This window comes from Vulpes lagopus, chromosome 10 (assembly GCF_018345385.1).
Source record: "Vulpes lagopus strain Blue_001 chromosome 10, ASM1834538v1, whole genome shotgun sequence".
NCBI lineage: Eukaryota > Metazoa > Chordata > Mammalia > Carnivora > Canidae > Vulpes > Vulpes lagopus.
Window position 1 is genome coordinate 54,965,138 of NC_054833.1, and position 15,885 is coordinate 54,981,022.

At 36.1% G+C, this 15,885-nt stretch overlaps 1 protein-coding gene across 12 annotated transcripts in view; it reads right to left on the reverse strand.

Annotated features, from left to right (window-relative positions):
* DYNC2H1 (dynein cytoplasmic 2 heavy chain 1) overlaps window positions 1-15,885 on the reverse strand; it is a 344,376-nt gene that overhangs the window by 247,540 nt on the left and 80,951 nt on the right. For all 12 annotated transcript variants that reach the window (XM_041770022.1, XM_041770021.1, XM_041770024.1 and 9 more), the window contains 8 exons: window positions 14,343-14,472; window positions 11,792-11,947; window positions 10,398-10,657; window positions 9,334-9,580; window positions 7,757-7,908; window positions 6,672-6,816; window positions 4,956-5,058; window positions 4,243-4,410 (listed from right to left, as the gene is read on the reverse strand). In XM_041770022.1, coding sequence (XP_041625956.1) covers window positions 4,243-4,410; window positions 4,956-5,058; window positions 6,672-6,816; window positions 7,757-7,908; window positions 9,334-9,580; window positions 10,398-10,657; window positions 11,792-11,947; window positions 14,343-14,472 — 1,361 coding nt within the window. The remainder of the gene's footprint in view (window positions 1-4,242; window positions 4,411-4,955; window positions 5,059-6,671; window positions 6,817-7,756; window positions 7,909-9,333; window positions 9,581-10,397; window positions 10,658-11,791; window positions 11,948-14,342; window positions 14,473-15,885) is intronic.

Sequence of the window (15,885 nt, forward strand, 5' to 3'; positions counted from 1 at the left end):
CATGAGCCTTAATTTTGAAATAAAGGACAAATTAACTGAATTTTAATTAGAAAATAAAACCCCACACACACTTTCCTTAAATTTATCGACAGCAGCATCCCTGTGACAAGGATCATCTGTGGATGATCTTGGTCGGTCCGGAGACTCCACGAAGTGTCCTCCTCACCACATGCTCTGCTCAAGGGCAGCTTTAGCTTCATGCTCCTCTCTGTTCCCTGGCCACTGCTTTCCCTATACAACCAAACTTGTACTTAGGAACAACACTGCCAGAACTGCCAAGTCCAAATCCCCATCACAGTCCCTGCCTCATCATGACCTGGTACGCTTCTGACACTTGTATCCTCAGGTCTGTAGGACCAAACAAATCAAGCCACAACCACCACTCCTCAGTTTTCTGCTTATCCCTCTTGCTTTTATTTTCCCTGGGGTCTAAATTCTGTCCATTATTCTTTAATCCTAAACACTCCCCTTGAATTACTGAATCTTATTCTGTGGATTAAATTATCAACTACTTATATACCAAAACCTATTCACCTATTGGCAAGCCTCCCAAGCTCTAGTGTGGTCCCATACCTGCCCTACAGACATACAATGAACACATAATGCTCATTCATTCAACACTCACCCGTCACACACCTGTGTCTGAGCACCACACTTCCTGTTAGAGAGAAGTAGGAGGAGAGAGGTGACTGCCGCCCTCACTAGTGCTACCACTCCCATGTTGCAGAGCTTCCCACTGCCTAAGAAGAAATAGCCAAACCCCCATCACGGCCCTTCGCAATCCACTCCACATATTCTTCCCTTGACTAGAAAGCCCTTCCCCTCTTGTTCACCTGATACAGCCATTCTTTAAGACACTATCATCACTCAAAAAATCTTAGTTCTTAATTGTTCATCTAACAAAATATTTATAGGACTTAGATGCTGAACACTACACAACTCTGATGAAAGAAAGCAAGAAATATCTATGGACAGATATGTCATGTTCATGGATTGGAAGACTTAACATAATGAAGATGTCAATTCTTCCACAACCAATAGAATTAGTGCAATTCCTATCCAAGGCTTGGCAACATTATTTACAGTTAGGATTATTCTAAAATATATAGAGAAAGGCCAAAGGAACTTAAATAGCTAAAATAATTTTTAAAAAGAAGAAGAAAGTAGGAGAAATCAGTCTACCCAATTTCAAGACTTATGTAGCTAAAGTAATCAAAACAGGGTGGTACTGGTGGAAAGACAGACATATAATTGATGGAACAGAACAGAGAACCTAAAAATATATTCATACAACAATTTTCAACTCAAGGAAAAGAAGTTCCCTTTTCAATAAATGGCACTGGACCAAGTGGACATCCACTTGCAAAGAAAGTGACCCCATGTCTCACTTTTTATACATAAATTAACTCAAAGTGGACCACTGACTTAAAACATAAAACTATAAAACTTTTAGGAAAGAATGTAGGAGAAAAGCTTCAAGAACTAGGACTAAATAGAGTTCTTAAACTTGACACCAAAAGATCCTTAAAAAAAAAAAAAAAATACTAAGTTGTACTTGATAAAATATTTACCTGTGGGAGATCCTATTAAAAGGATAAAGAGATAAGCAACAGAATGGAAGAGTATATTTGCAAACCATGTATTTAACAAAAAACTAGTATCTATAGTATATAAAGAACTCTCAAAACTCAATAAAAGATAAACCATCCAATTATAAAATGAGCAAGATACACAAAGAGATACCACACTTTAAAGGACTTAGAGACAGCAAGTGAGCACACAAAAAGCTCACTAGCTGTCAGCAAAATGCAAAATAAAACCACAATGACCTATCAATACATACTTATCAGAGTGACTAAAATAAAAAAGAATGACAACAAATACTGGTAAGTATGCAGAGCAACTGGATTATGCACATATTGCTGATGGGAATGTAAAATGATACAGCCATTCTAGAAGAGCACAGCAGTGTGTTTTAAAACCAAGCACAGAAGTACCATACATCGCTGCAATTGCACTCCTGAGCATTTATCCCAGAAAAACAAAAATTTATGTTCACACAAAAATCTCTACATAAACTGCTTATAGCAGTTTTCCTCCTAACAGTCAAAGACTGAAAATAACCCAGATGCTCTTCAACAAGTAAATAGTTCAAGAAATGGTAGTATATGTGAATACCCACTCTTCAATAAAAAGGAACAGGGGTGCCTAGGTGGATAAGTGGTTGAGCCTTTGGCTCAGGTCATGATCCCAGGATTGTGGAATCAAGTTCTGCATCGGGCTCCCCAAAGGGATTCTGCTTCTCCCTGTGCCTATGTCTCTGCCTCTCTGCTTCTCTCATGAATAAATAAAATCTTAAAAAATAAAAATAAAAAGGAACAAACTACTGAAACTCACAGCCACCTGTGTATAACTCCAGGGAACTATTCTGAGTGAAAATAAGATTCTTGAAATGGCAAGATGAAATACAGAACAGACTGGTGGTTTGTAGAGGAGTGGCTATGGCTACAGAAGGGCAGCACGATAGATCTATGTGGTGATAGCCTGTGTACTAACTGTATCAATGTCAATATCCTGGTTGTTATGCTCCACCATAATTTTTCTAGGTGTTACCATTAGGAGAAACCAAGTAAGAAGTACATGTACTCTGTATGAATTCTTACAACCGTATGTTAATGTATAATTATGGCAAAACAAAAAATTCATTTATTTTTATGTAACTCCTTCAAACCAAATTAGCTCTTCTACAAACCGAATATCTAGCATTACCCCAAATATGTTCAGAAAAGTTATATTAATTGTAAAAGACTTCACATTCTATTAGAATTACCAGTTTAACCACTACTTACACAAATTTTCATGGCATCCAAACACATTAACAATAGTTATCTCTGTAAGCAAGGGCTTCATATCTGTATCTGCCACTGGATTACATGTTTCTTGAGCATAAGAATATGTCTAGCTTATTTTTAAGTCTTCCAAGATTACATTTTTTCTTAATAAATTAATATTCCACTATTGAAAATCATATTTGCCCGGGTATGACATATATCAAAACCTGTATTTTTAAAAAATGCAACCTTTCCTTGAAAAGTAAAATGGTGAAGGGAAAAAAAGCATGTATTATTTATTGAGTCCTATAAAGGAGACCTCAAAGATAACAAATTCTAGCGAATTCAGGTACCCAATCAGTCACTGACACTATCTAATGCCCCAAAAATACGCTACCTTCTTGCAAGAAGAAAGACTATTCAGGCAATTCTCAGACTGAGAAAGATGGTACCATTTAAGAAATGAAAGCTGTCCACACTAAAGCCAGCAAAGCTACAGGCCACACTGGCAAACCCTCACTCAGAACCAAGCCCACTCTGAACTATGGCCGAGGCTCTCTAGCATTTCATCCCACTTCAGCTTCTTCATCTCATTTCCCAATTCTGAAACTCAAGCAGGACCTAGAAAATTCCTCATGTCAATCTCAACATCTTTCTCACCTTCAAGATTCCTTTGGCCTTGGCAACTTATGACCCTGGAGCCAATATCAAATCCGACAGCACACAACAGACAGAACAAACTATATGAAATATTTGTGAAGCCTAGTTTCTGATAGAACAGAAACTCATTTTGCAGCTTGAGAGTGGTTTAAGAAATACTTCCATGTTACAGTCTTGTATCAAAAGTCCTTTTGCCGTGATGGTTTTCATATTACATGCACTACTCCCACAGCAGTTTTCAAAAGGCCAGCTGGTGGTTAAGCAGTAATATTGCAAATGCAACAAAGCTGCTTTGAATGAGTGGTGCTATGCTTTATTTGTCACAACAGTGGGTGAAGCTGGTGACAAGAGTACATAAGAAGTTCTATCCTAATGATATTATTTACTCTCAAGCAAAAATTAATTATAATTGAATATGGATTTTCCCAATGATCTTTAAATTTCACACACATACAGCTTAAAAAAAAAACTTTTATTAGTAAAAATCCCTCAGGAAACATAATTTTGAATTGCAGATATAAAACCCTATGGCCTGAATCCAAGAAAACAATTATGGTCACTATATTTTATTCAGAACATAATTACTGAAATCTAGCAAAAAGTAAAGAGCAGCCCTTAAAGTAACAACAATATTAAAATTACCCAAACCTCTTATTTGCACAGAAATATGAAATTATGCTATTAGTAAGAAAAATAAGTTTACAGTTCTCATAGGATTTATATATTTACATAAACTCCGTAACTATATTACCTGCCATATTGTCTAATATATCTGAGCCCCAATCTCCTTGAAACACTGAGGTTAAAATGTTGTCAAATAAATGAAGTTCCTTTGCACCAACAATTTTATCACGAAATAAGCGTCGTGCTTCATAAGCTACGATTTCTAATACGTGATCTAGAGGATGATTTGAGGATCCTAAAAAAGACAACATTTTCTTTAGTTGTAATAAAATTCAAACAACTTGTAGACGGTCTGTTTCAACATAATACCAGAAAGAAACAGAGAATAAGAATCTGCACACTATCAGGATGGCATCAGATAAACACAAGAAAAGGGAAAAAAGGGAAAATTTAGTGTGTTAAGTTGGTAAGTTGTTTAATTTAAAGGGTATATTAAACATTATTATCTCTAGTTGTTCAATATTTATTCCAAAAAGCATATTAAACATGAATAATGATTTTATTTTTCCCCAAATCAAATTTTAACAGTGACAATCATAAATGGTTTAGAAGAAAAAACACATTGTTATAGTTTTAATATTAAGGTTTAAATTTAATACTAGTTTTTAAATTTAATATATTTTAATTCTAATTTTTAAGATACTATAACCAATTACAATACTCATTTAATACACCTATTACAAATAAAATAGACAATGCATGCACACGTGCACACACACACATACACACACAGTGGCATTCCAAAGAGAAGCAATTTGAAATCATGAAAGCAAAACTTACCTCCTTCTAAATCGTATCTGAATAAGCCAAGAACCCACTGGGTAAGGATGCAAGGAGTAAAGAAATAATGACTATAATCATCAACTGTAAATTTGGCTCGTACCTGAAAAAGAAAATACCGTAACCTGTCTACCTTATATATATATTTATAATGTATTTCCAAATATAAAATGCTATAAATTTTTCAGTTACCACAGATTCACAGGAATGCCCAATTTCTACCAGTGAATAGAAACTGTATTTCAATAGAACTGATTTCCTTATACATTTTATCCATTTAAAAACACTAAGAGGGGTTGTTCATAGGCTTCAAAAAACTGCCAAAGTCTGTCCAAGAAAAAAATGAAATAAAAGGTTAAAAAGCCTGCTAAGCAGAAGAATTCAAGGAAGATGAACCCGAGCTTTATAAACATTGGTTGCAATCCCAAGGTACTCACAGGGCTAGGGAAGATATGTTTCCTAGTAGTAGGAGCTACAGAGCTATCTTGTATTCAGAAAGTCACTGAATTTCTAATGAACCAAAGTGCTAGTCCTTGCTATATAACCAGTGAGAGTCTATGCCTTCCTCTGCACAGACAGGACTGTTGTTCTCATTCTGGCCTTGATCACTTCACTTCTGAATTAATTTAGAAATTAATTAATGCTAACTTCTCTTTCCCCACTTCTATTCTGTAACTATAAAAAGCATCTACCACAAACACTTCCCTAACTTTCACATGCTATTTATCCCCTTTACCTAGGAAGATCTTTCCCCTCCAGCCTCTTTGTGAACTTCATTTTTCAAAACTCAGATCACATTTCGGGGCTCCTGGGTGGCACAATCAGTTGGGCATCCAAATCTTGATTTTGGCTCAGGTTGTGATCTCAGGGTCATGAGACAGAGCCCCACGTTAGGCTCCATGCTAGGCATGGAATCTGCTGGAGATTCCTTCTTTCCCTCCATGCCCTCCTTCCCCGCCAATATGCTGTCTCTGAAATCTTTTAAAACAAACTCGGAATTCATTTCACCTCCTCTTGACAACTACCACACAACAAAGTCACTTACTTCCTCTTCTGCACTATCTTCCTCTTCCTCTACCTCTTCCTCTTCTGCACTATCTCTGTGACTGCACATATTGTCACTGTAACACTGCTCACCACGCCATATTGATAGTTTATGTGACCAGGTTCCTCACTGGTCTGTAAAATTCCGGAAAACAGAGATTCAGTCATCTCTGTGTCCCTAGGACCAGCACTAGAAAATAAGGTACTGAAAAAATGTCCGCTGTGTCTTTACTGTTTTCAAGCACCACCCCACTGATGCCCCATCAGTGATAAAGGAACTTGAGACAATTTCTCAGAGGCAACAAGAAAGAAATAACCCTCAAAGATCATCTCTGGTTTAGAGTCTCGAAGACAGAAACTGATAGAAGTCAGGAGAAGGATCCAGTTTTGGAAAGAAGAGGAACATTCTAAATATGCTAAAATTTATTTGACAACAGAATAACCATCCAGAATTGATTCATTCATTCAATATTTACGGAGTATCTGTTAGAAATGGTGCTGGAAATTCAACACAGAGTCTCCGCCCTCAGGGAGCTTACTCTCAAGTAGAAAAGTCTAATCTACAAGATGAAAAGAAAGCCCAAGTGTCAACACAGGTCAGCATTACAGGTAGTCTTTTGGGAGTGAAACCAATAGACATGACAGTGACAGTATAAAGGAGTAAAAATATACCTGCTCATACACTTGGACCATAGATCCCGCTAAGAGAGAAATTTTTGATGAAGAGCCCCAAATGGAATGATTCTTCAGATTTTTATGTAGAACTGGTTCTAAATATGCTCCATAAATTGTCTGTAACTGCTCTCTCTCTGGGTAACTGGAAAGGGCATATAAGAAAACAGTTGAAAAAACAATGTTCTAGATAATTACTTAATGTTCATTCACAGCAGTTCTCTAGCTATGCTGCTCTGTGGTCCGGACAACCCCCAGTTTACTAGGGACGAAAGCCAGGTTCCAGGGTCCCTACTCTGACCCTCTACTTATCTGATCCCAAATACTGAAACCCTAATGGAAGTTTCCAATAAAATCACTTAAAAACAAAATTGAAAACCACCGGTTTTTAGAAAGGACCAAAAGATGAATCTTAAGAAAAAGTATTTTAAGTAGAGCCTACCCACAGAGCAGTCATCCACCTTAGAACTATAAAAGTAGAACTAATCCAACAAATGATATTGACTTGTTTCTCTCAAGCCAAACTTGATTTCAATACAGCTTAATTGGTAGCTCTAACACTTCTGAAAGTACAATGTTAATAAATAGGTGCAATTAGCATGAAAGCATCAAAACAAGATAAGGCAAAACGGAACAGAGGCCATCTCCATAAAATGTACAAAGTCCTTGCAACAATCATAGACCACAGAGATGGATCTGTCAGGACAAATGCTGTCACCCACAAACATGATCTGACTCTACCTTGTGCATGTTTACCTGTTTGTCTTCATAAAATTTGATAGTATTTTTGTTTTATGAAACCCATATTTAAATCCATCATTTAGATTCCTGATACTGACATTTTAGAACAGAGATGATACAAAATAATTGGGTCTTATTTCTAATATGAAGCACTAATGCCTTTTTCACCCTAAATTACTGCCTAAAATTTAGAAAGGGCAAGGAAAAAAAACAGAACTTAAGTTTAACTATTTTTATATTCTTAATTATAAAGAAATATCATTAATGGGTACCTTTAATAAAATTCAAATATAGAAGACATGTCCCTACATTTTAAAAACAATTAAAAATGCTATGATACATACTCCACAGCACAAATGCGAACGATGGAAGTGAATCTGGTGGTCAGCTTGTGTCTTCCGAGCCTTCCTCCAGCTGACATAGAAGCCACAATCTGAATATTCTCTAAACCAACCCATTCCAAATTTTCATCATAAAATCCTTGATATGTCAATACCTTTTTGAAAATAAATGTATTTTAAACGTTTTAGGCTTAGGGTTTTCTAATAGTGATATAAAATACTTTCACATAAAATTCAATTGTTTCCAAATACAATCATCCTCCTTTACCTAACTCAAAAATTTAAGATTCAAATATGCTTTAAATGCTTGTAATATTGAAAAATAATACTTCTTTGGGATGCCTGGGTGGCTCAGCAGTTGAGCATCTGTCTTCAACTCAGGGCATGAATCCAGGATCTGGGATTGAGTCCCACATTGGGCTCCTTGCAGGGAGCCTGCTTCTCCTTCTGCCTATATCTCTGCCTCTGTGTCTTTCGTGAACAAATAAAATCTTTAAAAGAAAAAGAATACTCTTCAAGACTCTGCATTCAACTAATGTTAGCTGAATTACCCTCATTTTTTTTTTAACCCTCATTTTAAAGTGCTTTTCTGTCAGGGCACCTGGGTGGCTCAGTGGTCGAGCATCTACCTTTGGTTCAGGGCATGATCCTGGGAGCCTGGGATTAAGTCCTGTATCAGGCTCCCTGCAGGGTGCCTACGTCTCTACCTCTGTGTATCTGTCATGAATAAATAAAATCTTTAAAAAGAATAAAAATAAATAAACATTCTCTCTCTAATAAACATTAAATCCAATGACAGTATAAATCTACCAGCAATTAGAGGAAAAAAGTGAATGAAATAAGTAAAAATATAAGGAAAATATTTTGGTTTCCTCTGTAAGTATTTCATCATATTCTAGAGTCACACAGTAAAGCTAAATTTGAACCTGTATAAACATAACAGACTCTAATTTAGAATCTAGTGATGCAAACCACATAAAGCAGTATAATCTCGCACAGGGACAGAATGTGTAGCCTCCAACTTTTCCCTTTACACAGGCCAACAGCAGGGTGATGAGCTAAGGAAGCCCAACAGGGTCCTGACTGAGGAGGTCTCCCTGCTCTCTAAAAATGCATACTCAGAAAAATGAAGCAAAAGTTCTCCCAAGCCCCACATCATCCCCAACTCCTGCTTTCCTCCTATGTTAGAAATAAAGGACAGGAAGTAAGTGCAGGGTGAAGGCTGTTTTCACTCTTCCCATTGTGGATCCTCCCAACAGACTGCTGACTGCCACAGGGAAGGACTTCAAGGAAAGCAGCCTTGCGGGGGCACCCAGCGGGCTCCATCAGTAGAGTATGTGACTCTGGATTTGAGATCGTGAACTGGAGCCCTGGGCTGGGTGCAGAGATTACTTAAAAATAAAATCTTTTACAAAAAGAAGGAAGAAAGTAACTGAGAATAAACTTACTACATGCCTCAGGAGTTGAATACATGCCATAGAGAAAACTGATGCTAAGGAGGAAGGCAGATTTTCTGACCAAAGGTAATGAAATTCCACTTTTCCCAATGATATCATAACACCTCAAGGAATAAGACTCACCTGTTGCAGGAAAGCAACCAAAGTACTGGTACCCCATTTATCAAGCTTGGGCAGGTTGATATCTTTCAAGTAAAGGACAAGTCTTTCACAGTCTTTGGGTCTATATACTCGACCAGTGTTGGTAGTGATGACCATGCAAGTCTGGCTAAGCTTCTGCAAGAGATGTCGAGACGTAGTCTGTGCACTACAGTGAACTGTAGCGATCTGCGTGGACCGGAGCTGGGAAAAGGCATACCTAAGCAGCATCCTATGAAAGATGGAAGACATCGACTTTGAAAATACAACAAATAAAATCCTGTTTATATCCAATATAAAATCTCTTTTTCATAAATATTTCAGTTTCTAAATTATGTGTAATGATGTTTAAGAGCAAAGTGGTAAACATGGACATGACTTAACAGATAACTTTCTAATTTTTGCAATATAAAAAAATTCATATTTTAAGGCATTCTTGGGACTCATTCAGCAAAATGATTCTTGGAACTCATACAGAAATAACTGGATAAAGTACATATGAAAGATATCAGCTGTTTTCCCATGGCTGAAGGACATATTTTAAATTACTAAGTACTCCGAGTTAAAAAAAAAATTAATATGATTTTTGGAATTTTTAAATTACAACTAAAAATGTGAAATCATGTCTCCTTTATCTCCAGAACCTACACTCAGGAGGCACCATAAACAGGCTGAATTACAGATATAAAAGTTATTTTAAATAGAAAGCTAACTTCAAGATGCATTTTTAATAACAAAGGCAATTTGTGAGTGTATCTAAGGTATTCAGTTTTTGTTGGGATTGTATGCACATTTTCTTTTGAAGCATATCTTTCTCAGATTGTTCTCTTTCCATTAGAAAACATAATCTGGCAGGAAAAAAAAGACATATTCTTCTCTATAACTCTCTAAACTCATATTATTTTTACTAGTGACAATTGAAAGAGACCTTCATGAAAATGTAAATGCTACTTCAACTGAAAGAAAGGTAACAGAGCCATTAAATTACTTTAAGAGAGGAGAGTATAAACTCATAGTATATACCCAAACCAATAATTTTCTGCTCTTACCCTTTGCCACATCCTTCTGGTCCAACAAGAATAAATGGCTGTTTAGTATCAGAACTTAACCACGGTTTAAAATAATCCAGACCTCGCTGCATGTCAGGAATCTGAATGACGGGGAGAGTTTGGCCATTATTGAAATCATCAGCATTCAAGTTTTCTGGCTTCTTCAGCACATAAGATGCTAATCGTCTTCGACTCTGATCATAGTAGGTGTCCATTGGTTTGTGAGGGTCTGGAGGAGACTCTTGTGCCCAATTAAAAACCTGTAGAGGAAAAAGTTGTGATAGGTTTTCACATACTCCAAACAAGAGTATATGAAATTTTAATTCTTCAAAGTCAATGTCCCAAAGTCAATCATCTTAGTCCAAAAAAATTCTATGCCAAACCTACTAAATATCTTTTATAATTAAAGCAACACCCTATGTCAAATATTATTCTCTAAATGATTATTTAAGCAAATAAATAAAAGTCATCTAGTTTGCGCATACACCAAGGTATAAAATACATCTAACTTTTAAATGAGTTTTAATGAACACTGAATTACTGATTCCACAGTTTAGGAACCTAAGACCCTTCATCCCCACCATATGTGAGTCCTGCCTATTATGGTGGTACCACCACTGCTCTTGAGCTGCTCTTCTTCTAAGACGGAAAACTTGCTATCTGCACAGATATAAATCAGAGTTCACTCGATGCTAACCTTCAATACCTTGCCTCTGAGCTGTGGCATGAGAACATCTGCTCAAAAGCAGCACAGGATCTGGCATCGAGTGGCAATGAGAAGCATCTGACAACAGGGACAACACAATGGCCATGGAAAGAGAAGCAGCATAGAAAAAGCCATACATGATGGTACCAAAAAAAGAAACATGATACAAATGCAGAACCATGATGTAGGAGCCAACCCAGAGAAATGCATGTTCAATGTTTTCAACAGAAGCCAACAAGACAAAATTCTTTAATATATATGATTTAGTCTTATTAACAACTTGGCTGAACTATACCTTTACATTTATTAAAGAAAATGTTTTATAGTGATTAATCCATCCTAGCATTCCTAACTGGCTAAATAAATGACTAAAAATATGTATTATTCTAAAATTAAAAATGAGTAATTATATATATTCATATGGCTAAGTAGTTTGAAAAATGTCTAACAAGATTATAGTCCACCCTAGAGCCAATTAAAACATTATATAATTTTAATATAAAATACCATAAAGAAGTTCAAAGGATAAAATAAGTACATATATTCAAATACATTACTCTATTGAGTGCATAATTCCAAAATTAAAAAGTTCTATATCTTACAGTTACAATCACTATATTTTAGCAATTAAGAGTCAATGAAAATTAAAGGAAAATGTTGACTGAATATAGGTTTTAGTGTGCATCACCTCTTTGGTGAATTCCAGACGTGACTTCATGTTCAGATTTCCGCCAAGTCCCCGAATGAGATTAATAATAAATTGGTCATGATTTTCACATCCATGAAGATGTGACAAACCGTTCATCACAGTCCCAACCAAGCTTGTTTCAACCACATAGTCATTCTGTTGATTAAAATCCATGGTACAGACAAAAAACAAATAGTAAACCATGAACACAGAAACATATTTACATTCACATACCTTTTCAAGTATGATTGTTAAATGTAAAAGCTTATGTCTAAGGAAGCAAAAGAAGGGTAAGCTTAAGTCAGAGAGGTAGATAAAGGCCAGAGTATGCAGAATTACATAGGCCATGATAAGGAGTGCAAATTTTATTTTCACTAGTTTTAAAGTGTTTTTTTTTTTTTTTTTAAGATTTTATTTATTCAAGACAGAGAGAGAGAGAGGCAGAGACACAGGCAGAGGAAGAAGCAGGCTCCATGCAGGGAGCCCGATGTGGGACCCGATCCCGGGTCTCCAGGATCATACTGAGGCTGAAGGCGGCGCCAAACCACTGGGCCATCGGGGCTGCCCTAAAGTGTTTTTAAGTAAGAGAATAAAATGATCCAATTTACATTTTTTAAAAAAATCACTGCCTGCATAAAAAAATATTTTTAAAGGGTAGGAGAAATGGGATGAAGAGTAGGAAAAAGGAAGGAATGAGTAGAAGAAATCCAACTGCTAGGCCATGCTAAAGAGTTCTAGGCCTTAAAGGCAAGATAAAGGAAATCCTCGTATTTTCTTCTACATTGTCTAATTTGCTAAATTGATAAAAGAAGGTAAAGCTCAAGTTATAAATAAAATTGACATTTGGTTAGAGAGTCCATTACACATATCTCCCAGAATCTGAACACAGTGAACAAAGTACAAAATAAGAAGGAAGGAAGCCTCAATACATTAAAAAAAAAATTCTTAAATTAAAAAAATAATTAAAAATTCAAACAATCACAGGGACCTGACCTCAAAATAGTTTCCAGCTGATTCTTGGTATATCCACTCTATGGCTTGATCACCTTATTCTGTCATCATGTCTACACTCACAAACCCCTGTGTATCCCACCTATTGTTATACTTCTCTACATTAACAGCATCCAAGTAGATGACCTCAAAGTACTTATACTGGAGCACCTAGCTGGCTCCATATATTTTATATTACTGAAATAACCACATATCCAGGAGCTACGACGGAGGCAGCAGGTATTATGCTCATTCATGCATTACTCCACTAGCACAATGGGTTTTGAGGATACACCAAAGGGCGGTCCTTGCCCTTCAGGAGCTGAGAGTAGCATGCATGCAATTATTTCAGAAGGAAGGAGAGTAGAGCACTCCATTAGACTGGAGGGAGTGCTTCGTTCCCTGAGGCCCCCAGGGAAACCTATGTCATTAACATCCCATCCCTCAACATTCTCTATCTCCTCATCTTTTATCCTTACTAAAGTGAGGAAAAGTTGAGAAAACTGAAGTGAGATCTCCATTTCTTGGTAAAACTTATTCAATCTCCAAGTAGTAACCACTAAATCAAGTTCAGATGAGCAATCAGATACTTCCGAAAAGTACCTTCACTGCTTATTATTTCCTCTATTTTTATGTTTATGTTTCTCCTAAAAGCAAGGACATAAAAAACAAATAGCTGAAAATCATATACAACATCTAAAAAGGCTCTCCACTGTCTTCCATGCATGTGAAATTTCTCTTCACACTTCAGATTCAAAATTCAGTGTGATCACCTTTTAAACTCTCCTGGAAGACAGCAGTACTTTCTTCATCCAATTCTGATTATCTTTTCACATTCCATTTTTCTCCATTAGGCAGGCTCTTCCCATGGAAGGAGACTGTCCTGTGAATGTCCACCTCCAAGTCTTGTCTAGTGTCACGTTTGATACGTATATGAGATATTGAATTCATGTTTTGGTTATCCAAAACATCCACAGATGTTGTTAATAATATTGTAAATAACTCATTATACTTTTTCTCCTTTAGTATTAACTTGGCATTGTTTTTTAGCATGAAATATAAACAGGCATTTATTGCCATAGAAATGTGACAGCAAGATGATTTTGCTAGTAAAAATGGGAGATTCTGGGCACATGGGTTGCTCAGTGGTTGAGCATCTGCCTTTGGCTCAGGGCATGATCCTGGGGTCCTGAGATTGAGTCCTGCATCAGGCTCACTGAGGGAAGCCTACTTCTCCCTCTGCCTAGGTCTCTGCCTCTGTGTCTCTCTCATAAATAGTAAATAAAATCTTAAAATAAAAAAAGGGGGGGGGGAGATTCCACTCTTCAAGATTTGTAGGTAAGCAGTGCGCAATATTGTAAGTAAGAGAACTGAAGTGTTTTAAGACACCATAATAAAAAGTTAAGCCAAGACAAAGAGCAGGATAGCAATGAGGACACCTACCTCTCACTCCACCCCCAGATTCTGGCTGAGATCCACTAAAAGGCAGCTATATCTAGGCAACACTCTCCATCACCTTAATTCCGGCCTAAATAATTATGAAATATTATGGCTAACTCACCTGCTTCAGAACCCACTGTAAAGCTTTTTCAAAGTAATCTCCAATCCAGTTTTCAATATTATCCCTATAATTAGGAGGCTGATTTTTCAACCAAGATTTTATCAGAGAATGGAGATCTGTCTCTTCATCACTGAAACAGATTAATAAGCATGTAAGAAATTACTTTGGAAGATACAGTCAACTTACTTTCAAAATTAATTTCTGCTCCAATAGACATTATTATACACTTTTATAGCTGCTAGTATATAAAAGTGGACTTCAGTTATTTCTCTACATATATGTATATATTAGTTACATATATAGACACACACATATATGTCATTTTCTGTAAAAGAAATTTCATCTATATTATAAACAAATTAAAGAAGAACTAAATATATACAGGTTGTTCAAGAAGTGGTCTAAATCCTTAGGACTAGAGAAATAGAGAGCCCCAAGTCCCAAGTTTAGACTTACTGAAACAAAATCTTCACTTCAACAAAATCCCTGGGTGTTTCAAAAACACAGTAGAGTTCAAGGACAGCTGTATTTTAATACAGATCTTTAAAAATATTTTTTCTTCTTTTCTATCCCAAAAAAAGTCAACTACCTAAATTCTCTGCCACTATTAAAACTCAAAGATCTTTGTGAAGTAAAATAGAATTATTTAGCAAAGCACCTAATTACATGAGTAACATCCAATGACAAAAATGAAATATAATAGTGACATCTTATTTAAAATTATACTTAAATAATTACCAAAAATATGGCAAAAACAACTCATAGGTTAACAATTTTAGAATTGACATTTAGTATAAATGATTTAGTATAAATGATTTTGCCACTTCCTTCCTATTCTCTACCACTATTTTGTAGCAACACTAGTAACTACTGAGCCCTTGAATTTCTCTTCCCACATTTCTATCCAGGCTAAAAAGGAAAAGAAAAATGGAACAGTCAGAGGTAAATATGTAAATTCCATTAGATCAGTTCAAGTCAAACAAATCAAAGACTCTAAGCCTCTGCAGAATAGACTTTGTTGTCAATGGTATGTCCCCAATGTCTATGGCAACCATACATCTTGCTTCATCCAAGATGATCCTGCTTTATACCAGCTGTCCCAGCATTAACAGCACTCTCTTTCACTATTAAAAGGTCCTCATTTGGCCTATAACATAGCAAGTGCTCAACAAATGTCTGCTGAAGAAATGAAACCTAAAACCAAGGTATAAGCTAATCAAAAGCAGCTCAAAATGTTACCACATATTTGCGTCTGTATTTTACATGCAATCATATATTTGCCACACCTCTCATGAACCATATCTGGTTCACCAACAATTTTTAAATCCTGTGCAGTAAGATGTGGTCTTTCTGCTAAATATCCATGGCACTCTACTTACAATTTATGTCACTTATAGTCTACCATGTGTTGTAATTGTTACATTTATTTTATCTCCTCTACTTGAAAGGATGCTCTATAAAGACGAGCCCTCTGTGTTAGTTTTACCCATTTCTTGCTCTGGCTCTTCTAAAATGACTTAAAGTTATATACATAATAGGCATT